At 41.3% G+C, this 14,764-nt stretch overlaps 1 protein-coding gene across 5 annotated transcripts in view; it reads right to left on the bottom strand.

The window, feature by feature from the left end:
* Positions 1-14,764, bottom strand: part of RSPO2 (R-spondin 2) — a 226,913-nt gene that overhangs the window by 91,060 nt on the left and 121,089 nt on the right. For all 5 annotated transcript variants that reach the window (XM_033929967.1, XM_033929968.1, XM_033929969.1 and 2 more), the window contains 2 exons: positions 12,718-12,906; positions 4,185-4,328 (listed from right to left, as the gene is read on the bottom strand). In XM_033929967.1, coding sequence (XP_033785858.1) covers positions 4,185-4,328; positions 12,718-12,906 — 333 coding nt within the window. The remainder of the gene's footprint in view (positions 1-4,184; positions 4,329-12,717; positions 12,907-14,764) is intronic.

Here is a 14,764-nt window from a genome sequence, read left to right as displayed (position 1 = left end):
TTTAAGAAGACGCGTTAGCGGTTTAACGAGCGTGCTAAACTGCCGGCCGCGCTAACCGCTACCGCCTCCTCTTGAACAGGCGGTAGTTTTCCAGCTAGTACAAGGGTTAGCGCATGATGAAAAGTCGCTCTCATTAAACCCGCTAACGTGCCTTCGTAAAAGGAACCCTTAGTGGAAGTGCTTGTTTTATCTTGACATATTTTTATATGCCCTCATGTCCTTTCCTTCTAGTCTTCTTCGTTCTCATTAGTCTTGAAACCCCTCCCCCCTTTAACATTTTAAGTCATATTTTAAACAATTTTCATTGTAAACTGTTTAGTTGTTACTTGATAGACTTGTAGAATACTGCTTAGCTCATAAACTGCTCAATTTCATGCACGTATGTTCACATATGCACATAGATGACTAGAACACTAGCATTTGTGTGTTTTTGCTGCCTAAAATTAGGCAGCTCCTTTTAGAATTATTCACTTAGTTCTCAATTCTATGTACGGTACATTGGGAACTAAGACACAGATGAATGTATTGCATAGCGTCTGTCAATCTTCATTTCAATGCTGTTTATAGAATCATGTTTATCGGTGCCTAACGTGGATTTAGGCACCAGTAGGCACCTGAAATTTAGGTGCCCCCTATTTATCCAAGGGTTTTCTTAGCCTAAATACTGGTGCCTAATTCTGCTTTAGGTGCCTACATGCAAAGCACATCCAGCCCTTAACCATTCCCACTTTCTGGTAGGCACCTTGGGCTAGGTGCGTATTCAAAAGCATTAGGTGTTTACTGAGTTAGGCACCTACCACCCGATTAATATTCATTTAAACTTATTATAAAGTGCTAATTGTTTGTTATCAGCACTGACTAAGCTTTTTAAATAATCAAGTTAGGCACCTAGATTGGGTAGGCATGCCGATCTATGTGTCTAACTTTAGGCATCTTTTATAGAATCGGGGCCTTAGGGCTGAATTCAGTAAATAGCAAGCCAAATTTGGTGCCGAAAAAAATTGATGCTGCATGGTTATTTATAATGGGCGTTCTGGAGTTGACACCCTAGATAGAACAGCATGTAGTACCAGGATCTGCGCCCAGCTTTGTGCATGAGGATTTACACCAACTGAAATCTAGTGTACATCTTGACATATAAGTTAGGCATGGATCCCCAGCATTCAGTAAATTTGTGTGCATCTTCATTGATTGTTCTTGACCGGCCATGCTCCTCCCATGGCCATGCCCTCTTGAGTTGCACGCTATAAAGTATCAATGCGCATGGGCTCATTCAATATTAAAGGTTTTAGTCTTTTAAAAAACTAACTTTGTTCAGATGGGGAATTACGTCAAGGAATTGTTGTCGGGATGGGAACATCTGGAAGGAGTGGAAATGCAGTGGGCAAAACTGAAAGGAGTTATTGTAAGGGTGACAGACCTTTTTGTGAGACAAGTAAGTAAAAGTAAGAGGAAAAGAAGGTCACTTTGGTTCTCAAAAGTAGTAGCTGAGAAGCTACAAAAGATTGCAGAAAGAGGAAGACAGGCAAAAATATCTAGAAAAGCTAAGAGAGGTTGGTCGAATAGTCAGGAAAGAAAAGATAAAACTGGAAGAAAAAATAGCCGATATGGTAAAATGGTGAGACAAGACATTTTTTAGATGCATTAGTGATAGGAAGAAGTGCAAAAGTGGCATTGTGAGACTCAAAAGTGAAGAGGAGAAATATGTAGAAGCTGATAAAGAAAAGACTGAATTGCTTAACAAATATTTCTGTTCTATATTCACGCCTGAAGCGCCAGGCGTGGGACCGCAGAAGACAAACACGAATAGGGATGAAGTAGTGGTAGACCCTGATGGATTATCAAAGGATTGTGCTTGTGAGAAGCTAGCTAAATTAAAGATAGACAAAGCGATGGGGCTGGATAGAAACATAGAAACATGATAGCAGACAAAGGCCAAATGGTCCATCTAGTCTGCCCATTTGCAGTAACTTCCGATGGGGCTGAAGGAACTTAGGGAAGTTCTGGTGACTCCGCTGACTGACCTTTTCAATGCTTCTCTAGAGTCGTGAGTGGTACCGGAGGACTGGAGAAGGGCAGATATGGTCCGTGACCACAAAACTAGAAGTAAGTAAGAAGTAGGGAATTACAGGGCTGTAAGTCCAACTTCTATGGTAAGCAAATTAATGGAAATGCTTTTAAAACAGAGAATGGTGACATTTCTGGAATCCAGAGGCAATATGGATTCTTGTCAGATAAATCTGATCAATTTCTTTGACTGGGTGACCAGAGAATTGGATAGAGGGAGTGCGCTAGATGTGGTGTATTTAGATTTTAGCAAAGCCTTTGACAGTGTTCCAAATAGATGTCTAATAAATAAACTGAGTGCCCTCGGGATGGGCCCCAAAGTGACAGGCTGGGTCAGGAACTGGTTGAGTGGAAGGTGACAGAGGGTAGTGGTCAATGGAGATTGCTCTGAGGAAAGGGATGTTACCAGTGGTGTGCCTTAAGGATCTGTTCTCGGGCCTGTTCCTTTTAATATTTTTATAAGTGATATTGCTGAAGGGCTGTTGGGTAAGATTTGCCTCTTTGCGGATGATACCATAATCTGCAATAAAATAGACACCCCAGGATGGTGTGCATAACATGAAGAAAGACCTAGCAAAGCTTTATTCTGAAATTTGGCAATTAAAATTTAAAGCTAAGAAATGCAAGGTCATGCATTTGGGTTGCAGAAACCCAAAGAAATGATACAGTTTATGGGATGAGAACTTATGTGCATGACAAAAGAGCAGGACTTGTGTGTGATTGTATGTGATGATCTTAAGATGGCCAGATTGAAAAGGTGACAGCGAAAGCTAGAAGAATGCTAGGGTGCATAGGAAGAAGCATGGCCAGTAGGAAAAAGAACATATTGATGCCCCTGTATAAGACTCTAGTGAGACCTCATTTAGAATATTGTGTACAATTCTGGAGGCTGAATCTTAAGATATAAAAAGGATGGAGTTGGTCCAGAGGAAGGCTACTAAAATGGTGTATGGTCTTCGTCATAAGGCAAAAGGGGACAGATTTAAAGATCTCAATATGTGTACTTTGGAGGAAATGCAGGAGAGGGGAGATATGATACAGATGTTTAAATACCTACATGGCATAAATGTGCATGAGGCGAGTCTCTTTCATTTGAAAGGAAACTCTGGAATGAGAGGGCATAGGATGAAGTTGAGGTGATAGGCTCAGGAGTAATCTAAGTAAATATTTTTTACAGAAAGGATGGTAGTTGCGTGGAACAGTCTTCCGGAAGAGGTGGTAGAGATGGACTGTGTCTGAATTCAAGAAAGGGTGGGATAGGCATGTGGGATTCTCTTAGAGAGAGGACGAGATAATGGTTATAGCAGATGGGCAGACTGGATGGGCCATTTGGCCTTTATCTGCCATCATGTTTCTATGCACATGCAAACCCAATTCACTGCAAATTAATACCAATAGCACTCTTGCTGTTAATTGGCATCAGCCAATTTATCTGCACGCACATCTCAGAATGGCATGTAATTTTATGCACAAAAATTTGCTTGCCATTTTTTTAGAATCTGGGCATTAGTGTGAGTGCTTCCTCCTGGAAAGGAGAATTAGAAAAGCAAAAAAGGGAAAGGAAATCAAAATAAGCAGGACAAAGAAGAGGAGCTGGAAGTCTGTTGAAAGGAAGCAGAAAGTGAACAAGCTTAACAGAGTGAAGTATTTCCCCCTAGAATATGAACAACAAATATATGAGATTAAAATTAAGAAAACGATAATAGACTAACTCCCTCTTCTACAAAGCTGCACTAGCGGCTGCCACACGGTAACGGTCCCGAAGCCCATAGGAGATTTAAAGGGCTTCAGGGCTGTTGCTACGTGGCTTTATAGAAGAGGGGGTAAATATTTCTCCATAATTTTCTAGTGACGTCTGATGTTGTACAGGTCATAGATATTACAGTGAACAAGAGCACCAACTGCAAAATTACATACCAACCATAGACAGATTCTAAATAATTGTATAATATTTGAGTCCATTTACCAGAATATCCATTTAATTCATACCCAATGGAACAAAATGCCTACAAAACCTCACTCACAAATTGAAAAAGGATCAATAAATAAAATAGATAAACTTTTCATTCATTAAAAGGAAACATAATTTTGGGTCTGAGCCACAATTGACCACTTACCCACACATTCCATAGTCTCATCCAATGGTGCAAATCCATCAGGGCATTCTTCAAAACATCGGCCTTTATGCAAATAAAATCCAGCTTTGCACTTTGTGCAGAAATCCCTGCTGAAGCACGAGTCACAATTTTCTATCCTGCATCCTAAATTGAAAAATAACAACAGTTCAAGTTCTAACAGTCATTAAGGAGATAATAATTTCAGATAGTCTACACAGGCATGGGCCTGATTCTACATATGGTGCCTAAAAATTAGGCATCAGTGTTAATACAATTCTATAAAAGGTAGGCGCACTTTATAGAATCAGGCTTAGTGCTGCCTAAGCGGCCTTAGGCATTGCTAGGCGTTCTAACTTTTAGGTGCACCGGATTTATGCCAGGGTTTTCTTGGCCTAAATACCTATGTCTAAGTTAGGCACCTAAGTCCAAAACAGGTGCCTACACAGAAAACATGCCCATGATTCGCACCCCATCCACACCTACTTTGTGGTAGGTGCCTTGGATTAAGAGCCTACTCATAGTGGTAGATACCTACCAAGTTAGACACCTAACATTCAATTAAGTACAATTTATATCAATCATAAGGTGCTAATTGTCAATCATTGGTGCCAAGTAAGTCTACTAAACAATGAGGTTAGGCACCTACATCAGCTAGGTACGCTGATGTAGGCATCTTACGTAGGCGGACTTTATAGAATTCCATTGTTTGTTTTCTTTTCCACTTTGATCAACTTAACCATGAAATGTTACACTCATATGCAAAACTAAATGAATAAGACATGACACTTAAGAGGGAAATTCTAAAACCAACATCTAAACCTAGGCGCCTAAGTTAATTGAAGAACACCGTTAGAAACGGCAAAAAAACCCGCAAGGTTGAAGCCCTACTGGTGCCTAAATAAAAGACGCTGGTATAAAGCCTAATTAGGCAGTTAAGACCGCCAAAAGCCACAGTTTTATTAATAATCTGACAAGGGAATCTACTTTAGGCACTGAAGCCTTTGTAATATTCAAAATGTATTATATTAGGCAATAACCTTTTTACTTTCAATTTAGTCAATTTTAATGTGTTCACAGTACTTTTACTTAAATATTAAAATTTATTTTTACTTTTGCTTAAGTACTTTGAACACTGGATAAATGACAGTCCTGCCCATCAGTTTGAAGTGAGAGGGAAAATCACAGTTGGGACTGGAGAGGCGTAGGGCCTGATTCTCAAAACATGCATGCCGATTGCAGGTGGTGGAAGGTGTCCTACCACCTTCTGGCAGACAATCGGGATGCACGTTTTTAGAAAATATTGAGCGAGAACGGACACCTACATGATATGCATCTGTAGCTCATCTACAGAGACGTAAAGGGACACTTAAGCATGCCCAAGGCAGGGCATGGGCGTGGTTTCGCCTGGAAGTGGCCTTGCATGTGCTTACGCCTCCTATATGTCTCCATAGGCTCGAGACAGATGCCTTAAATGTAGGCCTGCAAAATACTGGCCTACATTTAAGGCGTCTGTTCAGCGATGTAGACATGATTTTCTTTAGGACACCGATGCAATCAGCGGCCGCCTCATCTGTTGAGATTGGCGTCTCCTCAAGCCTCTCTTATAAAGGGTACTTATGGAGAGAGCAGTTTGAAAGGTGCAGTTCAATAACTGCTGTGTTACAGTGAATTAATGTCTGTATGCTTCAGCTGCAAGACTTCTTCACCTACAGAAATGGAAGGGCCTTTTTTTGGCGGAGGGGGTATGCTTTATTTCTCTGAAACTGTCAGATCAATCTGTTTTTCTTGTTTTTTGTCAATTTTTGTCTTATTCTATTACATTTTCAGTGACTTATTTTGCCCAGAAAGCACACTTTCTTTAGATCCCATATGTATAATTTCTACCCAGCATTCCATTGAGCTGAAATGAATATAAAAGAAGAGGCAAATTTATCTGTCACTTGACCAGAAGAAACACAACAAGTAGATCAAAACGAGACGTGGTTTATTACAACGTGGAACCCGACGTGGCCACATCTCACCTGGACAGCGGCATCAAGGGCAAAAACAAAAACAAATACATGAAATGAAAATCATAACAAATCATAATAGAATCATTATTACCATCTGAACATATAAAAATAGGTGACATGCAATAAAAAAATTCTTGCAGAAAAGGAGGAATATGTGCACTTCTGTATAATAGAAAAATGGGGGGGGGGGCAGAGAATCAATCATGCATAAGGAAAAGGGGAGAGGGGAGGTTTAATGAACTAGGGCTTCATTGATTCTCTGTCCCCCCCCCTTTTTTTAATATATAACGGCACATACACTGTATTTTTATACCTGAATTCCTTGTTCCTTTCTCTGTGAGTATCCTTTTATTGTATATGCCACCTGTTTTTATTAGTAAAGACAATAATTTTGATGATTCTTTTATTATGATTTGTTATGATTTTTATTTCACGTATTTAAGTTTTCACTTTTTCCCCTGATGCAGCCTTCCAGGTAAAATGTGGCCACATCGGATTGAATGTAATAATAAAATCACATTTTTCTTCATTTTGATCTGCTTGTTCTGTTTCTTATAAAAGGAGAGGCAATGGGGGGGATTGAGTGACTTGCCCAGGGTCACATGGAGCAGCGTGAATTTGAACCCACAACCTCAGGGTGCTGAGGCTGTAGCTTTAACCAGTGTGCCACACTAAACTGCATAGAGATTAAGTTGTCCTGGTTCCCAACATTTATCATCAGCCTATATTTCAGGAGTCCAAACAGTAAACCCTCATTGGGCAACATTAGATTAGAAGATATTTTAAGAATCTCTGAATATACCTTAACACTGCTTAGGTGACAGAATATTCCTAGATGCAGTGGTGCAGTGAGGGAGGTTGGCGCCCGGGGCGATGGGGCCTGGAAATGCCGCACCTTGCCCCACCGCTTGAGTGCCTCCTGGCTCCCCATGTACCTCTTTAAATATTCACCAGTGTAAGCAGCAGCTTTCACCTGCTGCTCACACCGGCTTCAGCACCCATCTGACATAGGGTTACCATTTGGCTCCACAAAAAGAGAATGGATTGAATCATCCAGGTTTTACTACCACTGAAAGCAATGGAAGTAAGGACATCTGGGTTTTACTTTTATTGACAGCAATGTAAATAAAAACCCGGATGTCTCAATCTGTCCTAGAACATAAGAACATAAGAATTGCCGCTGCTGGGTCAGACCAGTGGTCCATCATGCCCAGAAGTCCGCTTACACGGCGGCCCTCTGGTCAAAGACCAGAACCCTAACCAAGACTAGCCCTATCAGCGTACGTCCTTGTTCAGCAGGAACTTGTCTAGCTTTGTCTTGGATCCCTGGAGGGTGCTTTCCCCTATAACAGACTCCGGAAGAGCATTCCAGTTTTCTACCACTCTCTGGGTGAAAAAGAACATCCTTACGTTTGTACGGAATCTATCCCCTTTCAATTTTAGAGAGTACCCTCTCGTTCTCCCTACCTTGGAGAGGGTGAACAATCTGTCCTTATCTACTAAATCTATCCCCTTCAGTACCTTGAATGTTTCAATCATGTCCCTTCTCAATCTCTTCTGTTCGAGGGAGAAGAGGCCCAGTTTCTCTAATCCTTCGCTGTACGGCAGCTCCTCCAACCCCTTAACCATCTTAGTTACTCTTCTCTGAACCCTTTCGAGTAGTACCGTGTCCTTCTTCATATACGATGACCAGTGCTTTACGCTATACTGCAGGTGATGGCGCACCATGGCCCGGTACAGCAGCATGGTAACCTTCTCCGATCTGTTCGTGAACCCCTTCTTTATCATTACTAGTATTCTATTCGCCCTTTTCTCCGCCGTCCTCCTTTTTCTGCAGCCATATGGTAACCCTAATCCGACATCACATCCTGGTCTTGCAACCAGGAAGTGACGTCACAAAGGAACCTAAGCCGGCGAAAGCAGTTAAGTGGCAGATGCTGCACATGCCGGAAAATGTTTACAGGAGGTACGCAGGGGGCAAAGAGGAAGAGAGGCACTGGTGTCCCCGCAAAGATAGCACCCAAGGAGGTCGCCCCCACCCCCACCCCCCTTACCATGTCATTGCCTAGATGTTTCGCCCATAGAGCTTGTGCTTGGATACTTGTATTATGCTTCAGGAGTGGAAGAGTAGCCTAGTGATTAGTGCAGTGGCCTGAGATTCTGGGGAAATGGGTTAGATTCTCACTGCAGCTCCTTGTGACTCTGGGTAAGTCACTTGACCCTCTACTGCCCCATATACAAAATATAGTAAATACCTATATATTATATAAAGTGCTTTGATTATAACTACAAAAGGGCAGTATATCAAGTCCCATCCCCTTTCCTTGCCCTTTCTATAAACTGTGCTGCATACAGCAAACTAGCTTCCTGCATGAGCCATGTAATCTTTATTCTTATAGCTTGAATGTTACATGTGACTTATTTCCTCCAGTCTCATAGCTCCTTCCTGGCTTCATACCCTAGCCAAGCCAACTTAGATTCTGGAGTAGATTCTGCGCCGTTCACGGAGGAGAGTGTTTAGGAGTAACTTGAAAAACTGAAGGTGGACAAAGCGATGGGACCAGACGGGATCCATCCCAGGATATTAAGGGAGCTCAGAGAGGTACTGGTGAGTCCTATTAAAGACTTGTTCAACAAATCTCTGGAGACGTGAGTGGTTCCTGGGGATTGAAGGAGAGCGGATGTGGTCCCTATTCACAAAAGTGGTCACAGGGCTGAAGCAGGAAACTACAGGCCGGTGAGCCTCACTTCATTTGTTGGAAAAATAACGGAAGTGTTGCTGAAAGAAAGGATAGTGTACTTCCTTGAATCTAATGGGTTACAGGATCCGAGGCAACATAGCTTTACAAAAGGTAAATCGTGCCAAACAAACCTGATTTAATTTTTTGATTGGATGACCAGAGAGCTGGAGCGAGGACATATGCTAGATGTAATTTACTTAGATTTCAGCAAAGCCTTTGATACGGTTCCTCATAGGAGGCTATTGAACAAACTTGAAGGGCTGAAGTTAGGACCCAAAGTGGTGAACTGGATTAGAAACTGGCTGTCGGACAGATGCCAGAGGGTGGTGGTTAATGGAAGTCGCTCGGAGGAAGGAAAGGTGAGTAGTGGAGTCCTTCAGGGTTCGGTGCTGGGGCCAATCCTGTTCAATATGAGTGACATTGCTAAAGGGTTAGAAGGAAAAGTGTGCCTTTTTGCAGATGATACCAAGATTTGTAACAGAGTAGACACTGAAGAGGGAGTGGAAAATATGAAAAAGGATCTGCAAAAGTTAGAGGAATGGTCCAATGCCTGGCAACTAAAATTCAATGCAAAGAAATGCAAAGTACGGTAATGCATTTGGGGATTAAGAATCAGAAGGAACCGTATATGCTGGGAGGTGAGAAGCTGATATGCACGGACGGGGAGAGGGACCTTGGGGTGTTAGTGTCTGAAGATCTAAAGGTGAAAAATCAGTGTGACAAGGCAATGGCTGCTGCCAGAAGGATGATGGGCTGTATAAAGAGAGGCGTAGCCAGTAAAAGGAAGAAGGTGTTGATGCCCCTGTACAGGTCATTGGTAAGGCCCCACTTTGAGTATTGTGTTTAGTTTTGGAGACTGTATCTGGCAAAGGACGTAAGAAGACTTGAAGCGGTCCAGAGGAGAGCGACGAAAACGATAGGAGGCTTGCGCCAGAAGACGTATGAGGAGAGACTGGAAGCCCTAAATATGTATACCCTAGAGGAAAGGAAGGACAGGGGAGATATGATTCAGACGTTCAAATACTTGAAGGGTATTAACGTAGAACAAAATCTTTTCCAGAGAAAGGAAAATGTAAAACCAGAGGACATAATTTGAGGATGAGGGGTGGTAGATTCAAGAGCAATGTTAGGAAATTCTACTTTACAGAGAGGGTGGTGGATGCCTGGAATGCGCTCCCGAGAGAGGTGGTGGAGAGTAAAACTGTGACTGAGTTCAAAGAAGCGTGGGATGAACACAGAGGACCTAGAATCAGATAATAATATTAAATATTGAACTAAGGCCAGTACTGGGCAGATTTGCACGGTCTGTGTCTGTATATGGCCGTTTGGGGGAGGATAGGCTAAAGAGGGCTTCAATGGCTGGTAGGGTTTAGATGGGCTAGAGTAGGTTTTAATGGAGATTTCGGCAGTTGGAACCCAAGCACAGTACCGGTTAGAGCTTTGGATTCTTGCCCAGAAATAGCTAAGAAGAAAAAATTAAAAAAATTTAAATTGAATCAGGTTGGGCAGACTGGATGGACCATTCGGGTCTTTATCTGCCGTCATCTACTATGTTACTATTTTACTATGTATGTTAGACACTTTTGGTCATCTTTAGAGAGCCTTGGTCATTATCATAATATCATGTACCCCTTCCTCTAACACAAAAATCTCCTCCGTTGACACGAAGCTAAACATTGCCACTACTACTATCTTCCCCTTTCCACTTACTGCTCATGCCAGCCTTGGCTCCCTTATGATGTCATTTCCTGGTCGTGGGACCAGGATGTGATGTCAGAAGGGTGCTGAAGCCGGCATGAGCATCAGATGAAAGAGGCTGCTTACACTGGCAGATATTTAAAGAGAGCCTTGGTCATTATCATAATATCATGTAGCCCTTCCTCTAAAACAAAAATCTCCATCGTGGACACGAAGCTAAACTGTCCACTACTACTGTCTTCCCCTTTCAACTATCAGTAAATTAAGTCAGCAATTGCTTAACCAGCAATTCACTCACTCAGTTATCAGTGTTCAGCTGAAGCGGCAACACAGAGAAAAAGAGATTAGGAATGGACAAGTGTATGTGAACCACAAGAAATGTACTGGAATAGATTCAGCATGAACCATATTTCTTTGCCTGCTTCTGAAGCATATATAAGATATATAAAATATACAACTGAATTAAAATGCATACATAAGGATAAAATGAATAAATCAAAAGCAATTAAATAAAACATGAATAAATTATTAAAACAAAAGAAGAAAAAGTTTCTACGAAAAGACTGAAACAAAGGTTCAGATGCCATATTTATATTTCTAAAATATATTATGATCTACCAGCTGGGTTAGGACCCCAGGGGTCATGGAGTTTAGGAATTAATCAGTTGCTATACCCAGCTAAAACTCAAAGGTCTAAAAGAAAAACAGACACAGAGGTTAAAATAAATCCTTACCTGCAAGATGTGCCATATGCTTCCAGCAAACAGTTCTATACTAGCCAAACACAAGAGTCTTGGGGGAAAGAGTAGCTGGAAAAAGGACATCAGATCAAGGCTTAACAGACAGCCTAGGAAGGAAGCTATGCCTACTGGGAAATGTAGTGCAGGAGACAGCTTAACATTTCCCACCTGAGGAGAAACAACCACCATAGGAGTCCCAGGAAAGGGTTGTGGCTGGAAACACTCTTAACGGGGTTAACAGCCACTATAAGAAGGTCCTACAAGTCGAGACAAGAAGAGTAGAGAGGCCAGGCTGAAAATTCCTGGGTTTTATATAATCCCAAAAGGAATAAAAGGCCAGAGGCAGGTAAAAGCTAAGGTTAGCAGAGTAGGGAAAAAGTTTGAAATGTGTAAAAAGGGTTAGGCTTGTCCTGGTATGTAAAAGAGGGGTTGGAATGGTCCTGGAGTAGAAAAGGGATTTGAATTCAAGTCCTGGGTTTACTGCTAGCCTCTACAGGCTCATGTGCCATCTGTTATCAAAGCCTACGCTTTCAAAATTACAACAAATTTGGTCTATTTGGCATCTGAACAAAGAGCACTGCTTATCTTAATTCATGCTCTTGTTATTACACGTCTAGACTATTGTAATGCTCTCTCCAGAGGCATTTTGTCAGAGAGGCCGAACGATTGTAACTGATACAGAATATTGCAGTGAAACTGCTTCTTAATTCCAGAAGTATGACCATGTGACCCTGTTGCTATTAGATGAATTGGCTCCAAGTGGGGTATTGTATAACCTACAAAATATTGTTGTTAGTGTTTAAGATTACCCATACAAGTTCACCTCAATTTCTGTCATCATATCTTTTGCCACACTGCCCCTCGTGGATTCTGCATTCTAGACACCATTTACTGTATGCCCCTTCAGTCTGGAACATCTCAACTCATATGTTCCAGAAACTGATGGTCAGTGCAGTGGGCCCATGCTATGGAATGTCCTTCCCATATCACTATTTATCAAGGCTTCTTTCTTCATTCAAAGTGCTATTAAAAGTACATCTATTTTGACTAGTCTTCAATACATGATATAATCAATACTATAGGTGGACTGCTGCTGACCAAAGAGACTGTTGAACACAGTTGGACACCATCAACTTGGAGAACCCTGTCTCTTTTATTGTATTTCTGTTTCCCTTCCTGAATTTTATTGTAATGTACATCACTGCGATGGCCTTGCGTTAAACTGTTAATAAACATAACCTTAAACCTTGAAATAAAGCCTGCTATACAAGGGTAATGTTATCTTGCACCTTGTTTTTATAAGCATCAGTAAAACAAACTGTGAAAGAAAATATTTGCTTACTCGAACATCTGTTCATATCTGGAGCTCGGAGTCCGTAATACCCTGATGGACAAGAATGCAAGCACTCTCCATGCTGCCTCATTCCTTCTCTTCGAAGAAAAAAGAAAAGCTTTGGCTGACACCTGATACACCCATTGTCCTTTGAGCAAGAGAGACACCCTTTGCAAACTGGATTTGGTCCATAACTCGCTGCAAAACAAAACAAGAAATACATCAGTAATCTATCAAAATGTTCGTAAATGCTTCTAACTGACTATAAAATTGAATACTACAGAAACAACGTCCACAATATTAGCAGTTGTCAAGACTCTTAGGAGTGTGCTTATAAAAAAGAAATATCATATATATCTATCTATATTATATAAAGACTCAATTCTATAGATGGTGTGCTTTTGTGGCACTCAGATTTGGATGCTACATGCTATTCTATAGATGGTGCTCAAATTTGGGTGTAAAATGACCCACAAGATAGAAATCAAATAACGGATAAAATAAAAATGGCCCAATGACCAGCCTACATTGGAGTCTTATGAGCTGTGCTGCATGTTTGTAGCCTTTTAAATATTTGGATTTTTTTGTGACTTTTATGTTTTTATATTTAGGACAACCAAGGACCCTATAAGACAGCTGAGGAAAGCATTTTTATTTTGCCGAAACACGGCCCGTGTTGGGCCATTTTTATTTTTATATGTTATTTGATTTCTATCTTGTGGGTCGCTTGTGACTGTATATACCAGTGGTTCCCAAACCTGTCCTGGGGGACCCCCAGCCAGTCAGGTTTTCAAGATATCCCTAATGAATATGCATACCTGTCACTTCCATTATATGCAAATCTCTTCATGCATATTCATTAGGGATATCTTGAAAACCTGACTGGCTGGGGGTCCCCCAGGACAGGTTTGGGAACCACTGGTATATACCCTTTGTAGACTGTTTTTAAGTTATTTGGACGCTTATTAAACTACAAACTGGTACATCCGATCTGTTCCACAATTATTTTGTTGTTTTGCTGCTTCATTTCCTTTGTGGAACCTTTTGGTGCTATTTTGATTTTGTTGTTTTAGTTGGGTGCCATTTATAGAAGTACTTAGTGCCAGGATCTACACCATATTTTAGGCATGAGGATTTACACCAACTGAACCCTGGTTTAAATACCCCTACCTAAATTAGGCATGTATCTCCTGAGTTCTCACACACCCATGCTAATCCTAGAAACACCCCTGATCCACCCATGCCCCTCCCATGGCCTAGCTCCCTTTTTGGATCCTCACAGAAACATTTATGCACACATCTTTATAGAACAGCAATTATAAATATCCATACAGAAATTCCAATTGTGGCCAATTAGCACTGATGCTCGTTGGCGTTCGTGAAATATAAAAAAACCCAAGAAGAGGAGTGCAGAAAGGACTACAGGGTGAAACTGAAAGAAGCCAAGAGAGGGATACGTCTGACAAAAGCACAGGTGGAAAAACAAATGGCTAAAAATGTAAAAAAGGGAGACAAAATTTTTTTCAGATATATTAGTGAAAGGAGGAAGATGAAAAATAGAATTGCTAAACTAAAAGATGTTGGGAACCGATATGGGGAGAGTGATGAGGAAAAAGCAAATGTGCTAAACAAATACTTCTGTTCTGTGTTCACAGAAGAAAATCCTGGAGAAGGACCGAGATTGTCTGGCAAAGTTACACGAGAAAATGGAGTAGATTCTGCGCTGTTCACGGATTGAAGGTGGACAAAATGATGGGACCAGACGGTATCCATCCCAGGATACTAAGGGAGCTCAGAGAGGTTCTGGCGAGTCCTATTAAAGACTTGTTCAACAAATCTCTGGAGATGTGAGTGGTTCCTGGGGATTGAAGGAGAGCGGATGTGGTCCCTATTCACAAAAATGGTCACAGGGATGAAGCAGGAAACTACAGGCTGGTGAGCTTCACTTCGGTTGTTGGAAAAATAACGGAAGTGTTGCTGAAAGAAAGGATAGTGTACTTCCTTGAATCTAATGGATTACAGGATCCAAGACAACATGGCTTTACAAAAGGTAAAT

This window comes from Geotrypetes seraphini, chromosome 2 (assembly GCF_902459505.1).
Source record: "Geotrypetes seraphini chromosome 2, aGeoSer1.1, whole genome shotgun sequence".
NCBI lineage: Eukaryota > Metazoa > Chordata > Amphibia > Gymnophiona > Dermophiidae > Geotrypetes > Geotrypetes seraphini.
Note: the sequence above shows the minus strand (reverse complement) of the source record. Positions and strands in the feature narration are given on the sequence as shown.